This window comes from Heteronotia binoei, chromosome 5 (assembly GCF_032191835.1).
Source record: "Heteronotia binoei isolate CCM8104 ecotype False Entrance Well chromosome 5, APGP_CSIRO_Hbin_v1, whole genome shotgun sequence".
Taxonomy (NCBI): domain Eukaryota; kingdom Metazoa; phylum Chordata; class Lepidosauria; order Squamata; family Gekkonidae; genus Heteronotia; species Heteronotia binoei.
In genome coordinates, this window is record NC_083227.1 from 93,575,853 (window position 1) to 93,595,886 (window position 20,034).

The window sequence follows — 20,034 nt, forward strand, 5'->3', positions numbered from 1 at the left end:
CCCAGGGGGCCGGCGCAGCAGCCCGCTGAAGCAGCCTGTCGGTCACTTCCGGGTTCCTGTCCTGCATCTCGACCTGTGTTATTAGTGACAGGCTGCTTCGGCGGGCTGCTGCGCCGGCCCCCTGGGTCCCACAATGATGGGACCGATGCCACAGGGACGGGCTCGAAACACTCTATAACCCCTCAAAAGAACAGCAGTCTAGCTCGCTTCCCCCGAGCCCTGCCGCCATAAGCCTCAAGGGGGCTCATTTTGCGGCATCTCCCGGCGGGAGGGTGGCACCCGCACGGGACACATATCAAATGAAAGAGGGGGCGCAGGGCTATTAGAAACAGCTGGCGGAGGGAGTCGGGAGACCATCCCACTGGGGGATCCACACCCTGAAAGTGATGAAGGTGGCGCAGATAGAGCCAACAGAGCAAACAGGACAAAATAAATAGGCTGCATTATGCAGCACAGTTGAGAAAGTGCCTTATCCCATATACTGATGAAGTATATACAGGATTTGAGAACAAAATTGTTTCCGGCGGTGATATTTGGGGGATTTTTGGGGACGTCACAGGAAGTGCTGTGAAGTCACTTCCTGTTTCCGGCAGTGGCATTTGGGGGAAATGATGTCATTTGGGGGAAGTGATGTCACAGGAAGTGATGTCACTTCCCGTTTCCGGCAGGTGACACGGGGAAATGATGTCACAGGAAGTGGTGTCACTTCCTGTTTCCGGCGGTGGCATGACATCACCGGAAGTGACGTCACCGGAAGTGACGTCACTTCCTGTTTCCGGCAGTGCACGCGCAAAGCGCGCGCACCCCTGCCTCCCCCCTTTCCCCCCAAGGTGTCCCTGGCTGGCCTTCAGACATTATGGTCACCCTAGTTGAAAGACAATCACCAAGCACCTCCTTCTCCCCTTGGCCACAATAGCTGTGGGTCTTATAGCACTGAAGTCAGTTAGTGGAATTGTAACAAGCAAACAGTATGGCTCATTTGTCCACTTTTGATCCTCTGTGCTGATACTAACCCTGTTATTAGCACCACTGAAGTTTAATAGATGCTAATTTCTGGGTCAGGAGATTTGGAATAAAATAAAAGAAAGTTCCCAGTAGCTATTTAATCTGGTCCCAGCCTGTCATCAGATGAGGTAGGTACAGGCAGGACTCTGGGGGCAGATGTATGCATGTGATCGCACACATTAAATCTGGAGGGGAGGTATGGCTAGGTCAGGCCAAATCTCTCATGTGGTCGCTCCCTTAGATTTACACCAAAGAAATGGATAATCTGCTTCAACCTGTTATTCAGGATTTATGCTTTAAGCATTTTGTAAACTGTCTGCCTTATCTTTAGAAAGCATCCAAAGAAGCAGATTTCTCAACTCATTACCTGCTTCTTCCAATTCCGTATATGAACAGTAAATGCAGACTCCAGCAGCAGTTGAGAATAACAGTCCAGAGTAATTCAAATTAAAGTGAGTGAAAGTGTGTGCTGCATAAGCACGTTTGAAGAAGAAACCTAGTCAGTGAGTGGCTCACTAGGAATTTTAGCTGTAAGTCATATGCCAGTCTGCCCCAAGCACAAATCTGCAGACAAATTTGCCGCTGTAAACCCAGTTCATTACTGCAGTCAGGTTCAGGCTCATAACTACAGACAGAATGGACATGAAATGTATCTAATGAAGTGACTCACAAAATCTTAGGGAGGAATACATTTTGTTAGACTTTAAGTACTGGACTCCAGAATATGGGGTTGCATCCTGTTCAAATGTATTATGATAGTAAATTAATTTTGTTCATGATTTCCATGTTTTTCATCAGAAAGGAACTTATACTGACCCAGTGTTTAAAATATATTTCCTAAGAGTCTTTCATTACATTTTTATAAGTTCTGACTAAGACCTCTCTTCAGGGCTTCATCTTCATCAATCTCCTAGAGTATTTGTACTCTATGGTAGGTATCAACTTCTGAGAGATTGCTTAGATGTGGTATAGGCTGAATACTGGTCTACTATTCTGTCTTTGGGTATGAGATTTTTCCATCCCAATCCAGTACCTACTTTTCTTCAAACCAATAATGTTTTTTCAGTACTTAAGCATAAGAATAGAGTTTTTGCTCTGATCTGAATAGCCCAGGCTAATCTGATCTCATCAGATCTTGGAAGCTCAGGGTTGACCCTAGTTAGTATTTGGATGAGAGACCACCAAGGAATATTAGGGCGGCTACACAGAGGCAGGCAGACCTCTGAATGTCTCTTGCCTTGAAAACCCCATAGGGTTGTCATAAATAGACTGCAACTTGACAGCTAAAACAAAATAAAAACAGATTTTACAGAACTACATCAGTTTACAGTATCTGGTTTTTTAAAAGCCATTTTACTACTGAGAAACACACACAGAGAAAAGCTTCAACAAAAATAAATAATGTTAGAAAAATAAGATAAACATGCACCATAAGTTATTGCTGAGTAGTTGCTGATTTAGTCCTAATACTTAAATGGCACCGTTAGCATTTGCCCTCTGCATTCTCAAATCACGATATGAAATATGTCTTATATGGTTAGTTGTTACTCCCCATCCCCACCTAAAGACAATTTCACCTTAAATGCAATTTTGAAAGCAGAATTTGGTTGGGGACTGCTAGCCAATTAAGCCAGTGAACTCTGCTTTATTTTTACTTGCAAGTATGGGGGCCTGCTGATCAGAGTTGAAATATCATTCCAGCTTGTTACAGATACAATCCTCTATCAGGATTTTTTCCTCCCTGCTGGCGTGGGGGAGTAGTTGAGCTGGGAGAATAACACTGAGAAGAAATGAAGCCAGTGAGAAAAGGTGAGGTATGGAAGGGTTTAGGTCCTCTCACCTTCACATTCTATATTTGTTAAATTAAAAAAAATCATTTGAGGAGCCTCGGAAAGAAAAAGAAAGCTCATTTATTCACTGATGCACAACCGCCTCTTCCTACACTGCTAGTGGGAAATCTAATTGCTTATAGACCAGAGATACTTCTTTGTATTTATCTGAATTGTGGAAGAAAGAATCCCTTGGCTAAGAGGTAGAAGCCCAGATAATTTCATTCAAATTCATCCCTAAAAATGTGCTTTGATAGCCTGTTTTAAAAACTTCAGCCAGATTCTGTGCTATACATTGATTTCAGTGAACATAATAATGTTTTTTAATTAATATTTTATTATGTGTACATATATCAACATGTTTATACATCTCATATAAATACATTTCATTTTTTGCTTATTGTCTTCTACAAATCAAACTGAATACTAACAACAAATATATTTATCTTATTTCCTTTCTTTACCTGATTTCACCTGATCCCCATGCCACTTTTCCTTATTCTTGTTCTAATCCTAATTATATTCTTTCTTTTTGTTTCCAAAACTTTTTCACTTCTTTCACATACTTACATCTTTACACACTTAATTTTTAAAACTTTAAACTATCTTCTCTCATGCCTGCAAAAGAAAGCTGGACAGGATTACCTCCAGAACTGGGTACTGCAGAAAAATCTCTACAGTCAGAGGTCTAGGGGGGCACACCCACCACCTCCTTGCTAATCCATTGGCTTTAACAATTCAATTTCCATTTTCCATTCCCATTTATCATATCTTTAGCTAACGTCTAACTATATACATATTCTCCTATTAATTGTTTTCAACTTCTCAAGGAAACATAATTTCCTGATTCAAACTCTTCCAGACTTTTTTTTAAAATTACACTATCAATTAGTTCCTTGCCAGATGCCTCATTATATGCAGTAAAAGTTTGATTTTCCATATTGACCACTAGATGGCCTAGTGGTAACCACCTATACTGAATTCCTTTATCGCATATAATCTTTGTTGTTTCTCTCAGTCTCCTCTTTGCATTAATTACTTCAGCTGAGATATCAAGAAATAAGAAAACTATTGTGTCTTCAAGTCACAGTCCCTGTTTTCCCTTGGTGATTTAAAAATGTTTGTTCTTCATCTGTAGTTGTTTAAATTCAACAACAAAGTCCAGGGAAACACTGTCAGGAGCCTTTTTGGAAATGTTTAATGGGAAGACAGAGGTGACAATCTCTTGGAAAGACTCTGCTTCTCCTTCTGTGAGAAGAATCTGACTCAGCCATCTATTTAAAGCTGTAGTAAGGTTTTCTGTCTCTCCACAAAGCTTGGCCTTTCTTTCTCTCAGTTTTAACTCCTGAAGGATGATCTTATTTTTGGCCCAAGACTCAAAATCCTTAAAGTCTTTCAAATCCTCTGCTGTCTTTTTTTGCCGTCTGATATGCAGCTTCAGCTTTCTTATCATTTGTTTTCAACGCTGCAGTGAGTTCTTGTTAATTGGTTCAACTGACTGTTTGATAAGTTCAAGTTCTTTTTTTTAATTGTCCAACCTCTCCACTAAGAGACCTTATATCTTTCTTAATTTCATTCTTTATCTCCGTCAGGGCATGCAGTATCTCAGTCTGTTCGCTTAAACGAGGAGTACTCCCTCCCACCGCCATATCCTCTAACAGAGAAGTCTCCAAGTCAGAATCTTCAGATTCTTCTAAGTCAGTTTCATCCTTTCTAGGAGGTATATAGGGAGGGGTTTTAGTACCTTTCTTTGCTCTGGTCCTTCCCATACTTGACTTTGATGTTCTTTCCAAACTTGGCTGTGTTATCTGGGAGTAGTTGTTAATCTTCCGCAGGAATAACAGGAGCATAGGAGGGATGCAACCAGCCAGAAGCTCAGTCACCATGCCCTCTGAACATAATAATGTAAAAGCAGTCCAGCTGGATCAGACCAATGGTTCAAAGTTAGTATTGTCTACTCGGCTGGCAATGGCTCTCCAGAAACGTAGGATGAATTCTTTCACATCACCTACTACCTGATCCTCTACCCAGAGATGTCAGTGACTGAATCAAGGACCTTCTGCTGCCAAGCAGATGCTCTACCACTGAGCCACAGGGGCCCCCCCAAAGTTGCTGGATTACATGGATGACTGGTCTGATCCAGCAGGGCTCTTCTTATGTTCACTGAAATAAAGGGAAGTGATTATTGGATTGATCTTCAAATATACCCAATTTCAGTATCAATCTGACTCAAGTTTTTAAAATTCTTCACACCAAATCAGTAGAATAAGGAGTTAGGTTGCCTTGTTTTGCTAAAGCAATGAAATACTGGCCTTTATACCTTTATAAAGGGTAAGTTTATACCTGTTCTCTCCATGACCATAAGATATTACTTATTCACAAAATAGTATGTTTAGGATATACTGGACACCACAGAGACTAAGAGTCTAACTGTTGGTGTTGTAACTCACAGAATGCACCCCTTAAACATACACTTTGGGCATGTCCACTCATTTGGTTTCTCTGGGAAGACATTATTACTCATATCAATTTATATTAGAATTTTCATTTATTTTTAAAGTATATTTATGTACTTTTAACTATCTTCCTGTCACTTGGAGTTTAACCAGTTGTCAACAAAAATGGATCCTCCATGTCCTTATTACAGATAAAAGACTCATATTACAACACAGGAAAGACAAATGTCCCCCTATGGATTAAGGCCCTTAGAACTCTGTTACTATTTGAATGCATGGCATATAGATGATAATTGTGTATGGATTTATTTTTAGATATTTGGAAATTTTGACACAAATTTGTGTGTAGATCTTCCACCATTGTTGTTACATTTCTGGTCTACTTTATGTATACCTTTGTTTTCTTTTCTTTTTTTAAAAAAGGAAATTCTATTTAGTTCCTGGGTTTTGAGCTTTATTAATTTGCTGTTCTTTTCTTTCCCTCCTTTTTTTTAAAAAGAAATTTTAAAAAACTGAAAAAAATTACCTCACTACAAATTTGACTTTATAAAAGAAATACACACTTCTAATCAGTTTGCTCTCATAGCTGTTTTAGAGCCAGTTTAAATTTAACTGGTGAAACAATGTATTCAAGAGGGATTTCTAATATCACACTGCAATGTAATAACTTTCTACAGTATAAAATATATGCTAACTCTGGTGTTTCATCATGCTTTTTGAACAACTGATAGCAACAGGTCAGCTCCCCATTCCAGATGTTTATTTGCTGGCAGAGTGCATCAGAGAATAAGGCTGCCAGTTTTATCAGCCTAGCTGGAACCACAGATGTTTTGAAGAAGTTTTACTATGTGGCTATGAAACTGGAAGGACGGTGACAGAGCCACCAAGAAGTTGATCCAAGTATTATAAATTAGTTAAGTTTATCTGAAAACACTGTGGGGGGGTTTTGTTGGGGAGGGAGATGGCCAATTCCTTGCTGCCGTCACATGTGTTGCCTCCATGCAATAAATACACAACATTCTTGTATCAAAACTACAAATTTTTAAACCAATAAAAGTCAGACAAAGCCAGGATATGAAATGGTTGTGTTGGTGTAGCCTGTTTCAACTGCCTTCTGTTCCAGAGTGCAGTCATCATAGTTATGAACATCCAGGCTGTGTGTATCTTATGAATATATTGTCAGGACAATAGCTAAACAACAGCAATTGCTAGATGGTGTAAAAAACAGTGCAGCAAACAAGGCTTGTGTTTTTGTAAAATTTGCTACACCTAGATATACATATAGTACCAAAAGGTTGATAGTGAATGCCAGGGCTTTTTTTGAGCAGGAGTGCACAGGAACACAGTTCTGGCTGGCTTGGCATCAATGGGTGTAGCCTAATATACAAATGAGTCCCTGCTGGGCTTTTTCTGCAAAAAAGTCCTGTGTGAAACTAAAGTGATGTCAGGGGTGTGGCATAATGTGCAAATGAGTTCCTGCTGGGCTTTTTCTACAAGAAAGCCCTGATGAATGCTTTGCAGCATGGTGCTGTTAGCAGCTAGCAGAAGGGCAGTTTGAAACCAGACACCCTTCTTTAATTTCACCCCCCCTCCCCCCCAAAAAAATGTGTGTACTGTACAGCCAGGCCTGTAAGTGGAAACAAAATGGAGCTAGGACAAATATAATAGACACTGGTAAGAGACATGCCTGAGAAACTATTTTGAGGTAGATGACTCAGGGCAGCTGACTTGCCAATGGATCTCTCCACACCCTAAAGTTGAGTATAAAATCCACTGTATAGATAAGAACCATCATTGACAAAGTACATATGAACATATGCAGCTGCCTTAGATTGAATCAGACCTTTGGTCCATCAAAATCAGTATTGTCTATTCCAGGGGTGTCAAACATGCAGCCCAAGGGCCGAATCAGGCCCTCAGAAGGCTCCTATCAGGCCCCCAAGCAACTGGCAGTCATCTGCTTCCTTTTCCCTCTCTCTTGCTTCCTTCTGCATCACAGCTTGCTTTGCCAGGCTTACTCAATCACAGAGGAGCTACAGAGCAAAATCTCAATTTTCTCCATTGGTTAAGGCTCCTTCACCTCCTGGTCCCCTGGGGAGGGAAGGAAAGAGCCAGAGCTTCCTTTGCCCAGGAAATAGCCAGAGCTTTCCCTGGATCCCACAGGAGAAATACAAAGAAAGCACCTTTAAGACCACCAAGTGCTAATGTTTTAAGCATGTTTTAAGTTGTTTTTTTTTTAAAAAAAATCTTTAATTGTGTTTGTTTGTGTCCTTTATAAAGTTTATATCTCAGCTACCTAATCTTAAATAGGTACACATACAACCCAGCCCAACACAGTTGGCTCAGCCCATAAAGTCTCATTTATGTCTCATTTATCCAGCCCTCATAACAAATAAGTTTGACACCCCTGGTCTACTCAGACTGGCAGCGGCTCTCCAGGGTCTCAATCTGAGGTTTTTCACACCTGTTTCCTGGACCCTTTTTAGTTGGAGATATTAATTTAATTTAATTTTTCAATTTATATCCCATCCTATCTCACAAAATGCCAGGGATTGAACCTGGGACCTTCTGCTTACCAAGCAGATGCTCTACCACTGAGCCACTGTCCCTCTCCTCAAATGTTCCTGATGTGTTGCCACACAACTGTGTTCTGAAACAACTATGAATACCTATAAGGAAGTGTAAGGGGAAGAAATAGGGATCCAGCCTCCAGGTGGGATTTGGGGATCTCCTGGAATTACAGCTCATCTCCAGATTATATAGTTCAGTTCTTCTGGAGAAAATGGATGCTTCGGAGGATGGACTCTATGGCACTGCACCCTGTCCTTCCCAGGATACATCCCCAAACCTCCAGGAGTTTCCTAGCCTGGATCTGGTAACACTAACCTCCACCCCCTGGCAGTGGCCAAGGGAGACCTAGCAACCCTGTGAAAGAATAAATTAGTCCACAATGGAATTATCTAATTAACAGTGTGCCTTAGTTACACTGCTATGATTACATAGTGTTAACTTTCCAAATCACAGCTTTGATTACAGAACTGGAACTTTTGATTCTTCAGCAATGCCCTTATTGCAACCTTGATATCCTCTACCTGTCAATAGCCTCTACCTGTTCACATTTTTCTTCAGATTTTCTGGGATCTGAGGAGCAGTGTTGTCTAATGGTTACACCAAGGGCCGTTGAGGGTCCTCAATAATTACATTTGGATTTCTGTTTGAGATGCTCAAGTTCCAGTCCCCAAACTGGAATGAAAATTGCTGGGTGATGTTGAGCCATGTATGTCACTTTGAGCTTCTTAAAGAAAAGTTAAGATAACCATGGCCTCGATTGATTAGTGGGTAATTTATTATAATGGTAAAGTGATATGCAGAGGAAGCAAAACTCTCTTTCTGCAAGCTGTTAGGAAAGTCAGCAAAAAGAAATAATTTGTTTATAGTCTATCCTACTATTAGCTCTAACAGACTAGTCATAATATGTATATGAGCTGCTCTGTACCATCTATGACTGTGTCAGACAGCCAAGTCCACCTCCTTTTTTACATCTGCAAGCCACTCTTTGTACCCTGCTGCTCTTGTAAGAAAGCCAGCAATGGCCAATCAGTTCCCTCAAAACACTTTGAGTGAGACAGGTATAGGGTTGCCAAGTCCCCTACTGGCTGCTTGCAGGGGACTTTTTTCATCACCCAGAAGTGGCATATCATGCAGAGCATATCGTGCGGGGATGCTCTAGCAGTTCAGAGAAAACTCTATGGTTTTGTGTGAGGATGCTCTAACAATTTGGGGGGGGAAACTCTATGGCACAGACCTGACAACCCTAGCAGGAGAACTTTATGTCAGTGTAGGCCACTGCAGACTACCATGTCCCCACTAAAGTGACTGGACATAGAACTAGGTATCTAACTTGGTTAAAAGAACTGTAAAGTCTCTGAACAAAAGTCAGAGAAGCACCACAGAGTTTTCCCCAAATTGCTAGAGTGTCCCCATGGGACATGCCTGGTGTGATATATCACTTCCAGATGACATCATTTCACATGACAGGGATGTTTGGGATGGTGATCCACCAGTGGCCCGCTCCATGTTGGCGGGTTGGGGGCCTTGAAACTGGGAGAAACCCCGCCCACAGGGGAAGCTTGGGAAGCCTAGTCAGGAAGTGGAGTAAGCAGAGAATAGAAAAGGCCTGCTTAACTGATTTTTGTTCAGAGACTATACAGTTCCACACTGATATAAGGTTCTCCTGTGCTAGGGTTGCCCAGTATGTGTTGGAAAATATCTGGAGACTTTGAGAGTTGATCAGGAGAGGGCAGGGTTTGGGGAGGGGCAGGGCCTTAGCATGGTACAATGCCATTGAGTCCACCCTTCAAAGTAGCCATTTTATCCAGGAGAGCTGATCTCTGACAGCTGGAAATCCGTTGTAAAAGTGGGAGATCTCCAGACCCCACCTGGAGGCTAGCAGCCCTATCCCATGCAGTATTTCTATATATTTGAAAGCTACTTTAAAAGTATTTCTAAAAGGTTTTGATGTCTGCTGTGGAAAAACCTTTTGCATCAATAGTAGTCTGGTAGTTAGTTTCTCCATTCTGCAACAATATATATATAATCAGTAAAGAAACTGTTATCTCCATATCTCATTTTCTCCATAACTTAATGTTTGTATAAAGTTGATCTAAAATATCCAGAGTTCACTTTTGCTTCTCAGTAAAATAAACCTATTTCTTGTTTATTTAAGATGTCTGTTTTCCTTCAGGGTAAATCTAGGGTGGACAAGATTAATCAGGAATTTCACTAACAAAAGACAAGGTGTGTTCCTCAGAAGCTCCATCACAATTTACCTCAGTGAGGCTTACTGTAAATGGTGCCAACCACTGGCAGGCCAGTGAGTATATATTTCTTTGGCCTCTCAGCTGTGCTTGGTAATGTGTAGGGAAAGTGTGGTATCCTCAAGTATTATTAAAATCTTATACACTACCATTTTGAGAATGGTGGCACTATATAGAAGGTGGGCTGTTGGACTCCAAAAACATATTAGTGCCCATTCCTCCCACCCCAACTCATCACAATGACAGAGCAGCAAAGACCCAGTGCATATAGTCTCCTGCATGATAGTCTTCAAATTACTGTAAGCAGGATGCATGATAGTCTTCAAGTTAACCACAAATTAATTTAATTGTGGTTGCCTTCTATGTGGCAAGTCCTTAAGTGGCTAGCCACAGGGATCTGGGCATTTCCCTCTATGCCATCAAACCCCTCTTTGAGAGCCAGTTTGGTGTAGTGGTTAAGTACAGAGACTCTTATCTGGGAGAACCATGTTTGATTCATTCCTTCTCTTGTAGCTGCCGGAATGGCCTTGGGTTAGCTGTAGCTCTCTCAGAGCTGTCCTTGAAAGGACAGCTTCTGTGAGAGCTTTCTCAGCCCCACCCACCTCACAGGGTGTCTGCTGTGGGGGAGGAAGGTAAAGGAGATTGTAAGCCACTCTGAGATTCAGAGTGAAGGATGGGATATAAATCCAATATCATCTTCTTCGTATGGTGTTCCTGTGGCATTTGGAAAATGCTTTATTCCCTGCCTGTAAACCTCCCATCACACAAAGACAACAGTCACAGGTGGTGTCTAAAACAGCCTTCACAGTCTAGCAATCTGATTTGTATCAGTCCACAGGCTAGAGTGGAAGCTGAGATAGTGAAATAGCCTTTACACTTCACTAGGTTTGGAAGTATCACCTCCGTAAAGAACAAAGGTAAATGCAGGCCCGTAGCCATGGGGGAGTCCACCAAAAAAACCCTTCTACCTGTATGGCTCCTCCTGGTGGCCTGGCTCTCCCCGCCACTCTGGCGGCCCCCACCCCCTCCGTGGTGCCTCCCTCTCCCTCCCACTGACCAACCAAAGCACCGGTTCCCAGAACTCTTTCAAGGCTGCCTCCCCACCGCCAATCACCTAATCAGCGGGAAAAGCAGCAATCCAGGGAGCAAGTGGGAAGGAGGCAGTGGGGACAGGGGGTGCTTTTTTAGTACCTCAGCCTCGGTGCTGCTTTTCCCGCCAATCAGCTGATTGGTGGAGGGGAGACAACCTTGAAAGAGTCCCGGGAGCTGGCACTTCACCGGGTGGATGGGTGGGAGGGAGGGGGTAGCTCCGCAGAGGGGGGAGGGGGCTGCCAGAGCAGCTGGGAGATCAGGGGCTGCCACAGAGAGAGCAGGGGCCATGAGAGTGGTGGGCGCCTCCACCTGAATGTCTTGGATCTCCCTCGTCTTTCCTGTGTGACCTTTCTTTGGCCTGGAAGTCTTAATACACTCCCAATGCTGCCAATACTGCAAAATTATGGAGGGCTTTCTCCCTACAGTCTCTGTCCTCTCAAACAGCAACACAGCCAGATCCTACATTTTTAGAAACATGTTCCAAGGCACTGTAACAATATTACAGGCAGAGGAAGAATTCCTCAGTTCTTCAAAAATCACCTCAACTAAGGGCAGACATTTTGAAACCAGGTTTTTTATATGATTTTTGTGGACATTGTTAGATATACATTTTAATCTTATTTTAATCAGATTTTAATATGCTGTTTAAAATGGATTCATCTTCAGTCTTTTTTTTTGGGGGGGGGGGGCTAGAAATTTAAATAGCTGTGTACACACAGGCAGCTTGGGGCAGTAGCCTCCCAGCTCAGGAAAGCTGGCATAATTAGAGGCGCCCTGGGGCAGCCAAACAGTACGTACCTCACTGCCAGAAGAGGAACAGGCTGGGTGTGCCCTGGAGGAGTGATCACACTGATCATGAGCTTGGGAGGCACTTCCCTGGCGCTCCCCAGTCATCCAGATGGCCAGGAAAGATGACAGGGAAGTGCTTCAGAGTTTTGCCACCATCTGTAACTGGTGGCTTTTTTGAGCAGCATAGGGGCACTGGAGGATGAAGTAAGGGTGAGTGCCGGCCAGGGCCCAGATGTGTGCATTTGAATGCACCATTTTAATTTGGCTGTGAGGAATGCCTGCGCCGGCCCAAATTGGCCATCTGAATTCAGCTCTAAAGATCGATGCTTAAGCATCTGATCCGTCCACACATTTCAGTGCTAAAGTATCTGAAGAACTGAGCAGTAACTCATAAGCTCATATCCTGCCACTGATTTGTTAGTCTTTAAGGTGCTACTGAACCCTTGCTCTTTTCTACTGCTACAGACAAACATGGCTACCCATCTCCATCTATCACAAAATATATTGTTTGCAAATAGCAAAGAACAGAAAACTAGCTAGACATATTATATTTTGCTGTTGTAATCTAAGGGTATACATAGCTGGAACTCTCTTATATTATTTTTACAAAGACAGAGATAATAATAGAGACTGTCAACATTTCGGTCTATTAAACTACTTGGAAATGCACTTACCTTCACATGAAACCCCATCCAACATGAGGGCAAATCCAGGTAAGCAAGAGCAAATAATTTTCCCTTCCATAACTTGACATATGTGCTTGCAAGGTCCATTATCTGAGAAACACAACATTTCAAGATTCATTCATGTTTCAAACCAAAACAAAAGTCCTTTAAACATCCATGGCTTTATTCCCCTAATTATAATCCCTGCCTTTGCACCAGAATGTAAAATGTGAAAACAAACACTCTATTCTCATAACCTTTATCACTATGTACCACTCTCTTTTTACAAGTAAACACACCTTTCATTCCCATGTGTGTGTTTGAAATTACAACGTGTTTGAAATTACCACACACAGCTGTGTTGCTTGAATGGCTCTAAACAACTAGCACAAAGTAACCTTGAATTCAGAACCTTGCCTCAAATTTCCTCAGAACATTACCCACTGAGATTCCCTCCACCTCTTTCTTCAGGCTAGTACTGGAGGCAAGTAATGTGTGGGTGTAAACTGAAATGAAAACAGCCAAGGAAGCTTTGGGATCTATTTCAGACTTGTAAACAAACTCATGTCTCCAGTTTACCTATCAAACATACCTTTACACTTATCTTGTTCTACATGTAAAGAATTGTTGGTCACAGGTTGGATGTTCAAAGCTTCTGAAGCAACTGTGGCTGTGTCTGCCAAGGCAGTGTTTTGTCCGTCTTCTTCAAAATCTATACACAATGTAGAAGGGAACAGTATTAGCATTAGTTAATTCACATTTCTGAAGTTTTATACTGAACTACTGCCATAAGAACTACCCCCAAGGGTAAAAGAGAATGTGGGAAAGGATTTCTGCCATACGGATTACTGAATTCAGTATTAGGCAATTACTTTTTTCACAACACATTTGAGAAATACCTTCTTGAGATTAGTCTTAAAACTTGAAGTCCTTGAAACTGACAGATCTAGATTTGAACTGATAATAAGAGAACTGGAACAGTTTCATTATTGCTAGGGATGTTGCAAACATACCATATAGAAAAGAATCAATCAAAAGTGAGACAGTAACCCAGTTTGTTTAGTTTGTGCTAAACGCCTACCAAGTAGCTTGGCATTAGGGTTTTGCAAAACTGAGCATGCATATTCAAACCAGTTGGCAGTCATTGGTACTCCTAGGGGTTATTTAGATGAAGGTCAATTTAATGATTGATTTATATGATTTGTGACCGGTGTTATTGTTTATTTCAACAATTATCTCCTAAGCAGAGCAGTTATGCAGTGAGAGTGGGGGGAGAATAGAAATCAAATGGGCTGTGTGAACATGAGCGTGCACAAAAAGCCAGTTGTGCTGTACTGCATGATTAGGAAGGAATAAAGTGGAGGAACCTGCTGAACAACCTTGAAAGGGTCCAAAAAAATCCACCAAAACTAGCCAACGGTTGAACCAGTCATTCAAAAAGCTACCAGTGAATGGGATGTGGAATGACCTAGTTGGTGTTCAAGCACCCCTAGTTATTGTTTCACTAGTATGTCCCACTCCTTTCAATTCTTCAATTAATCTGACAAATTGTCCTACTAAATGACAATTGTAGTATGCATAGTTTGACAGTATTTCTAGTTTCCTTCCCAACATTAGTAATATGTACAAGTGTGTTACTAAAACCTTTTAAAAAAAAATTGTGATGTGATTATATATATGATTGCATCTAGATCTTTATGTAGTGATTTGAACACATATGCATATGAAGCTGCCTTGTACAAAGTCAAATAAATGGTCTCTCATTAATTAATTTAAGTTATTTATACTCTGCCTTCACATTAAGACTCAAGATGAATTACACTCTAAGTCAATATGATCAACAAGATGGGACATTCTATAAACAACACAATAAGGTTTGGATGGCAGAAATCTGAAACGGAGCTCATATAAAGCTGAAACAGTATAGTAGGAGCTTACTGACAGCAACAGATAGTATGCAGTAATATAGTTCACAGAACCTATCCTGCTACAAAGCATCTTTCTGAACCATCTCATTACAGTGCAGTCCCATTACCTATGTAAAAAACCCCTCCTGAATAATTCAGTTTTGTGGAATGCCAGGAGTGTGGGAAGGTAGGCCATTCCATAAGATGGTGCCACAACAGAGAATGCACATATACAGGTAGTTGCTGATTTATCCCATTTGCAAGATGACATCTGCAGAAGATCGTGGTCAGATGAGTGACATAGTTGTGATGGAGCATAGAGAGAAGATCCTGCAGATATGATGGTCCAAGGCCATAAAGGGCATTGTTTGTGATAGCTAGTACCTTCAACTGAGCCCAGTAATGGACAGCCAACAGAATGACATTAGAATGCATCCTCTGCCTAGCTCTGAATAATAACTGAGTGGCGGCAGTCTGCACCAAGTTTTCAAGGCAGCTTCCAGGGAAGGAAGAACTATGTAGAGTTCATTACAGCAGTCTAGTCTCAATATTACCATGGCATGGACCCAGGTGTCCAGATCTGCCATTTCAAGGCAGGAGCCCATCCTGTTGGCTAGACTTAGTTGGAAGATGGCCTAAACATTGATGCACCATTTTGCCCTCAGATATTGCAGATGCAGATTTAAAAATCCCATATACTTCTATGCATATTATCTGTACGTATGACAATGAAAAAAAGGACCTTCCACTACTGCTTGCGGATTTTCAACGGCGTTCACAAAGTATTTAAAAATTCCCAAAGCTCTAGAGAAGAAGATGCATACAGAAAAAAACACGTGACGGTTGTATTTGGTTTTCCCCCGTTAGTCCCATGGTTACTTAGACAAAGTAATACCTGATAAAGCTACATTTCCTAACTGTGAGCACAACCGAGATAAAGTAAAAATTAATTTTATTTTCCACATGTGTTTTTTACATTACAGTGGGTGAATTAACTATATGCTGCAAACTTTTTTTTTGGGGGGGGGGATCACTTCCTTATTAAGACAGTGCAAGCACCAGAAGGCTGGACCAAAATGCAGCAATTTTATCAATGCAAAACACAATGCAGTATCACTGCTAATGTGACTGGATCAAGATCCTATTGATTATCCTCCTGAAAACCTAATGAATTATGAAAATCATGACCTTTTGTAGAGATCTTGGTGGACTAGCCTCCTGGGAAAATAGGAGAGAGGAAAAATATGTTTGGGGAATGTTGATTGATTTTGGCAGAAAGAAAATAAATGGCTGGAATAACTCAGGATGAAAAAAGTACAAGAGAATACATTATTGTTTTATCCTTAGGCATAATCAAGGACAGACCTGAACAATAAAATCGACTGCGCTTCCACTCCTCCGCAAACCACCATTCCTGGGAGATCACTATCCAGATCAGAGTCTTCTAGGGTAACAATGTTTGCCTATGCCTATCTACCTAATGGTATCACTTCCAAAAGCAGAAGGGAGATTTGCTGTAGGGCAGTTGAGTTGACTAAGGTCTTAGGTAGGGCTGCCAGGTTCCTACTGGTAACTAGTGTAAAATAGCAGGACCTACCAGTTGAAAGAAGGCCTAAGACATGTTACCTGCATTGCATAGGGAATGACATCATCATACCAGTGACTTCCAGGTGGCACTCTAGGTGGCAAAACCTCCATGGTAAAACTGGCTTTTACCATAGAATTTTTGCCCAAATACCAGAGCATCATCTGGAAGTCACTGACGTGGTGGCAGCACTTCCTGTATGACATTGGCAATATGCCCTGGGCCTTCTTTCTACTGGGAAGTTCCCCCACTAGCCAGCTGATCGGTAGCTGGAAGGCAGGGGCTACCGGTGGGTTCTGACACTTCAAAGTCCTCACAGTTCTGCTTGGCCAGAGATTTCACCATGTTATGGCCTCAAGTGTCTTTATTTCAGTTTCCTCCATAAAAAAATCTTTATCCTTTCTACTTCATAGCCAGGAGCAAGTTTTAGGGGAAGATGCTTAAGCGTATAATAGATTGATTATGTAGGTAGCGGTAGATTTCCACATGGGTGTTTCCCTTGAACATGCCAAAAATGATTTTCATCTTCCTCTAAAAAATCAAGTAGCTTATTAGGGTACCAGTAAGGACTACATCTCATGCTCTCCCCTCCTTTCTTCTGGAGGAGAGGTTTAAAGATATGGAGTGGTTGAACAATAGTACATGATGGGGGAAATGATGGAGAAAACTAGAGGTCTGCAAAAGAGTTTTGAATTGAACTGCTTTGTTCTTTCTTCAGATTCATTTGGGGGGTAAAAGGGAAGACTGGCCCAAAGTCACCCAGCAATCTTCCTGATTCTGTGGATTTGAACCTGGGTCTCCTGGATCCTAAACCAACATTCTAGCCACTACAGCACACTGTTTTATATGCCTTCTTCCACTAGCACAGTTCCAAAGGAATGCTCCAAAGACATTAAGAGAAAACCAGCTCATCTGGATCATGAGGCATTTAGAACTTATCCAGATGTTGCAAGAACATAGAGCTGCCACTGCCTCTAATTTATTTCCTCGTAAAGTTGATGTGGACACAGTGCAGGAGGCAACATTATTGTACTGTGCATTGTTCTCAGCTAACAACCAATATTGTGAGTGGGGATAGAATAATGATGTCACATTGTACATTTTGTTCACCAAGATACTGCAAGGCAGTTGAAGCAAAAGACACATAATAGCAACAGTTCTGTCTCTTAAGTAATATCTTGCTAAAGGCTTATCGATAGAACCTTGATTGCTGAGCTGGGAGTTCATGGTTTTCAAAGCCACTAAAAACTTTACTATGTTAATGCTTCAAATGTCTTTCATCTTGTTACTGCTAATTTAACATTACAAGTTCACTTTATAGCTGTTTTTTTAAAGGCTTACACCCAGGACATCAGGAATTTCTATGGTTGCAAACTAAAACCCAACACAATGCCTAGTAACCCTCCCCCCTCCCCCCAAAAGCACAACTATACCTGAGAGAGGAACTTTGGCCTAGTGGACCACTGGGCTGCGAAAGCCCTATTGAAATGAAAGGGAACTGCCACTCATTTCAATGGGATTTATTGAAACAGTCCTTAGAATTTAGGATAAACTCAATACTGGGATATTCCAATTAGTTTAATAGAAGTACATTAATATTTATTGATTTCTTCAACCTCCATTATCAAGCAAAAATATTCCTGACAAATCTGATAGACTGAATTCATTCAGTGAACATTATGGAAATCTGATCATTGGAGATGTACCCAGATCAAACAAATACTGGGAAGAAATAACTCTGACTATTCCAAGTAGATTTAAAATAACTCTCCCCTGCGTTATCAACATGGCTGGTTCTAGATGTAGCAAAATCACTAAGGACCCACTCATACAAGCATGTTCATCATGTAATGACTGAAATATCAGGTGGAAGATCACAGATCAAACATCAGAAAGATTTCATGTCAGAACTGGAAATGGCAGTATGTCTGGTTGAGAATGTATAGCCATCGAATCATGCCATTATGAATGAGAGAAAACCAATTAGTAAATGAGGGAAAACCACTTATAAGATCAGTTCTTTCATAGTTAACCTTTGATACACGTTTCCTCAATTCAGCTCCTTGCTCATTTCCCCACCTGGATTGCAGCCCCGTCCGTCGTCCTGCAGAGTAAACCTTGGGAAGCATGAGCACTTGTAAGATCCTACTGTGTTGATGCAGAGGTGCTGGCAGAGTTCTCCAGGATAGACAAGGCACTCATCCAGGTCATCTCCAGGTAAGCTGTTTGACAATTCGGCTTCATTACTGATCGACAAGGCTTCATTGTGATCCTCAATCTCTGAAACTGCCAACATGCCTGAGCCATTAGTTGGAATAAGAACCCCCCTAAAAAGAGTGCATGCTTGTATGTGCAAATTATATAATTTTGACCATTATTAGATAACAAGCAAACTGCTCACCAGTAGGTGGAACTGCCCTATGGGCAGGGATGGAATTCTAGCAGGAGCTTCTTTGCATATTAGGCCACACACCCCTGATATAGCCAATCCTCCAAGAGCTTACAGGGCTCTTCTTACAGGCCTAGTGTAAGCTCTTGGAGGATTGGCTACATCAGGAGTGTGGTGCCTAATATGCAAAGCAGCTTCTGCTAGATTTCCACCCCTGCCTATGGGTAATCCCATGATGATGACTTTTTCAAAACTTTATTTATTTATTCATTTGCAAGGCTGTACCCTACCTTTTTGGTGATCAATGCAAGCTGACAATATAATAGCGATATTTAAATAGAATTAAACAACAATTTCATCAACAATTTTATGAGCTGCAGCTACAGAACCTGTGATTTCAAAGGAAAAGACTGGAGAACGGGAGAGGAGATATTTAACTCCCTCCTCCCTGGAAGCCCCCACCTCAAAGCTGTTTTTACTACACTAGGGGGAAATATGAGTATTACTTTCCTCATCCCCAGCACCAGTCTTAAAATCGTAATCCCCACACAAGTAATCTATTCAAAAAAATCTCCAAAAATAATCACAGAGCTACATGTGAAAAAAAGGCTGGAAATGAATCATGGAACTACACGAACCAAGTGGTGATGCACAATTTGATAGGCTGCTTCTGTCCAGGGCTTCTCCTATCAATAATGACTTTGAGAACCCATGTGTCTGACAGGAAACTTTCAAGTGACAGAAGCAATTATATCCCCACCCTTCAGATAGGAGGATCTCCCAACTGGTCCCTCTAGTTGCCCCTTTATTATCAGTTTGATTACAGGCAATAATCAGATGATGTTTATCTGTATGCCCCAAAAAGCTTCAGCTGACTAACTCCAGTCAGCTGTAGTTTTTTGTGTCCTGTCAGAGGACTCCTCTGTTAAAAGGACAGGACTTCCCCCCTTCCCCTCCCCCTGGCCTGTTGGTAATTTTACTTTCAGAGTCCTTGTAAGTCCTTGCCCGCCCCTGTTGAAGAGCCATGGTGGCAACAGTGGCATCCTCGCTTCTGAGGGCAGAACTATATGTGTGTAGTTCTGTGCATATTATCCTCCTTGATGATTTTTAACAAACTGCAACTGTAACACCTGTGATTGAAACAGAGAGACTGCTACAGGGGAAACTGAGGCTACTTTCATTTTTTCTTAGTGGGGATAAAAGCAGGATTAGATGCTTTTCATTGAGAAAGAAAAAGGGATACATTTCTCTAAGTCTAGGGATTTACTTGCACATGCCAAGACCATCTTCAAGATGGTAACCATACACCTGCAACAGACTCTGAGAGATGAAGGTTATATGAAAAACCAGCATACAGTATTTGTTTTTAAAGGGGAGCATTTTCTTCTATTTCTGCCTAGATCCATGCCTCTGGGCAAGCTTCAAGCATACACAGAAAATCAGGCATCTGGCAAGTTTCAGCCTACCTTCCTTGCCATGGGTAAGGGGGAAAAGCCTAGA

General features: G+C 41.6%; 1 protein-coding gene across 4 annotated transcripts in view; it reads right to left on the reverse strand.

Moving 5' to 3' along the window:
* The window catches only part of FBLN2 (fibulin 2), a 317,538-nt gene that overhangs the window by 60,680 nt on the left and 236,824 nt on the right, over nt 1-20,034 (reverse strand). For 3 of the 4 annotated variants that reach the window (XM_060239829.1, XM_060239828.1, XM_060239831.1), the window contains exons 6-8: nt 18,225-18,431; nt 13,246-13,365; nt 12,663-12,764 (exon numbers count right to left, since the gene is read on the reverse strand). In XM_060239829.1, coding sequence (XP_060095812.1) covers nt 12,663-12,764; nt 13,246-13,365; nt 18,225-18,431 — 429 coding nt within the window. The remainder of the gene's footprint in view (nt 1-12,662; nt 12,765-13,245; nt 13,366-18,224; nt 18,432-20,034) is intronic. The other variant, XM_060239832.1, reaches the window with a different exon arrangement.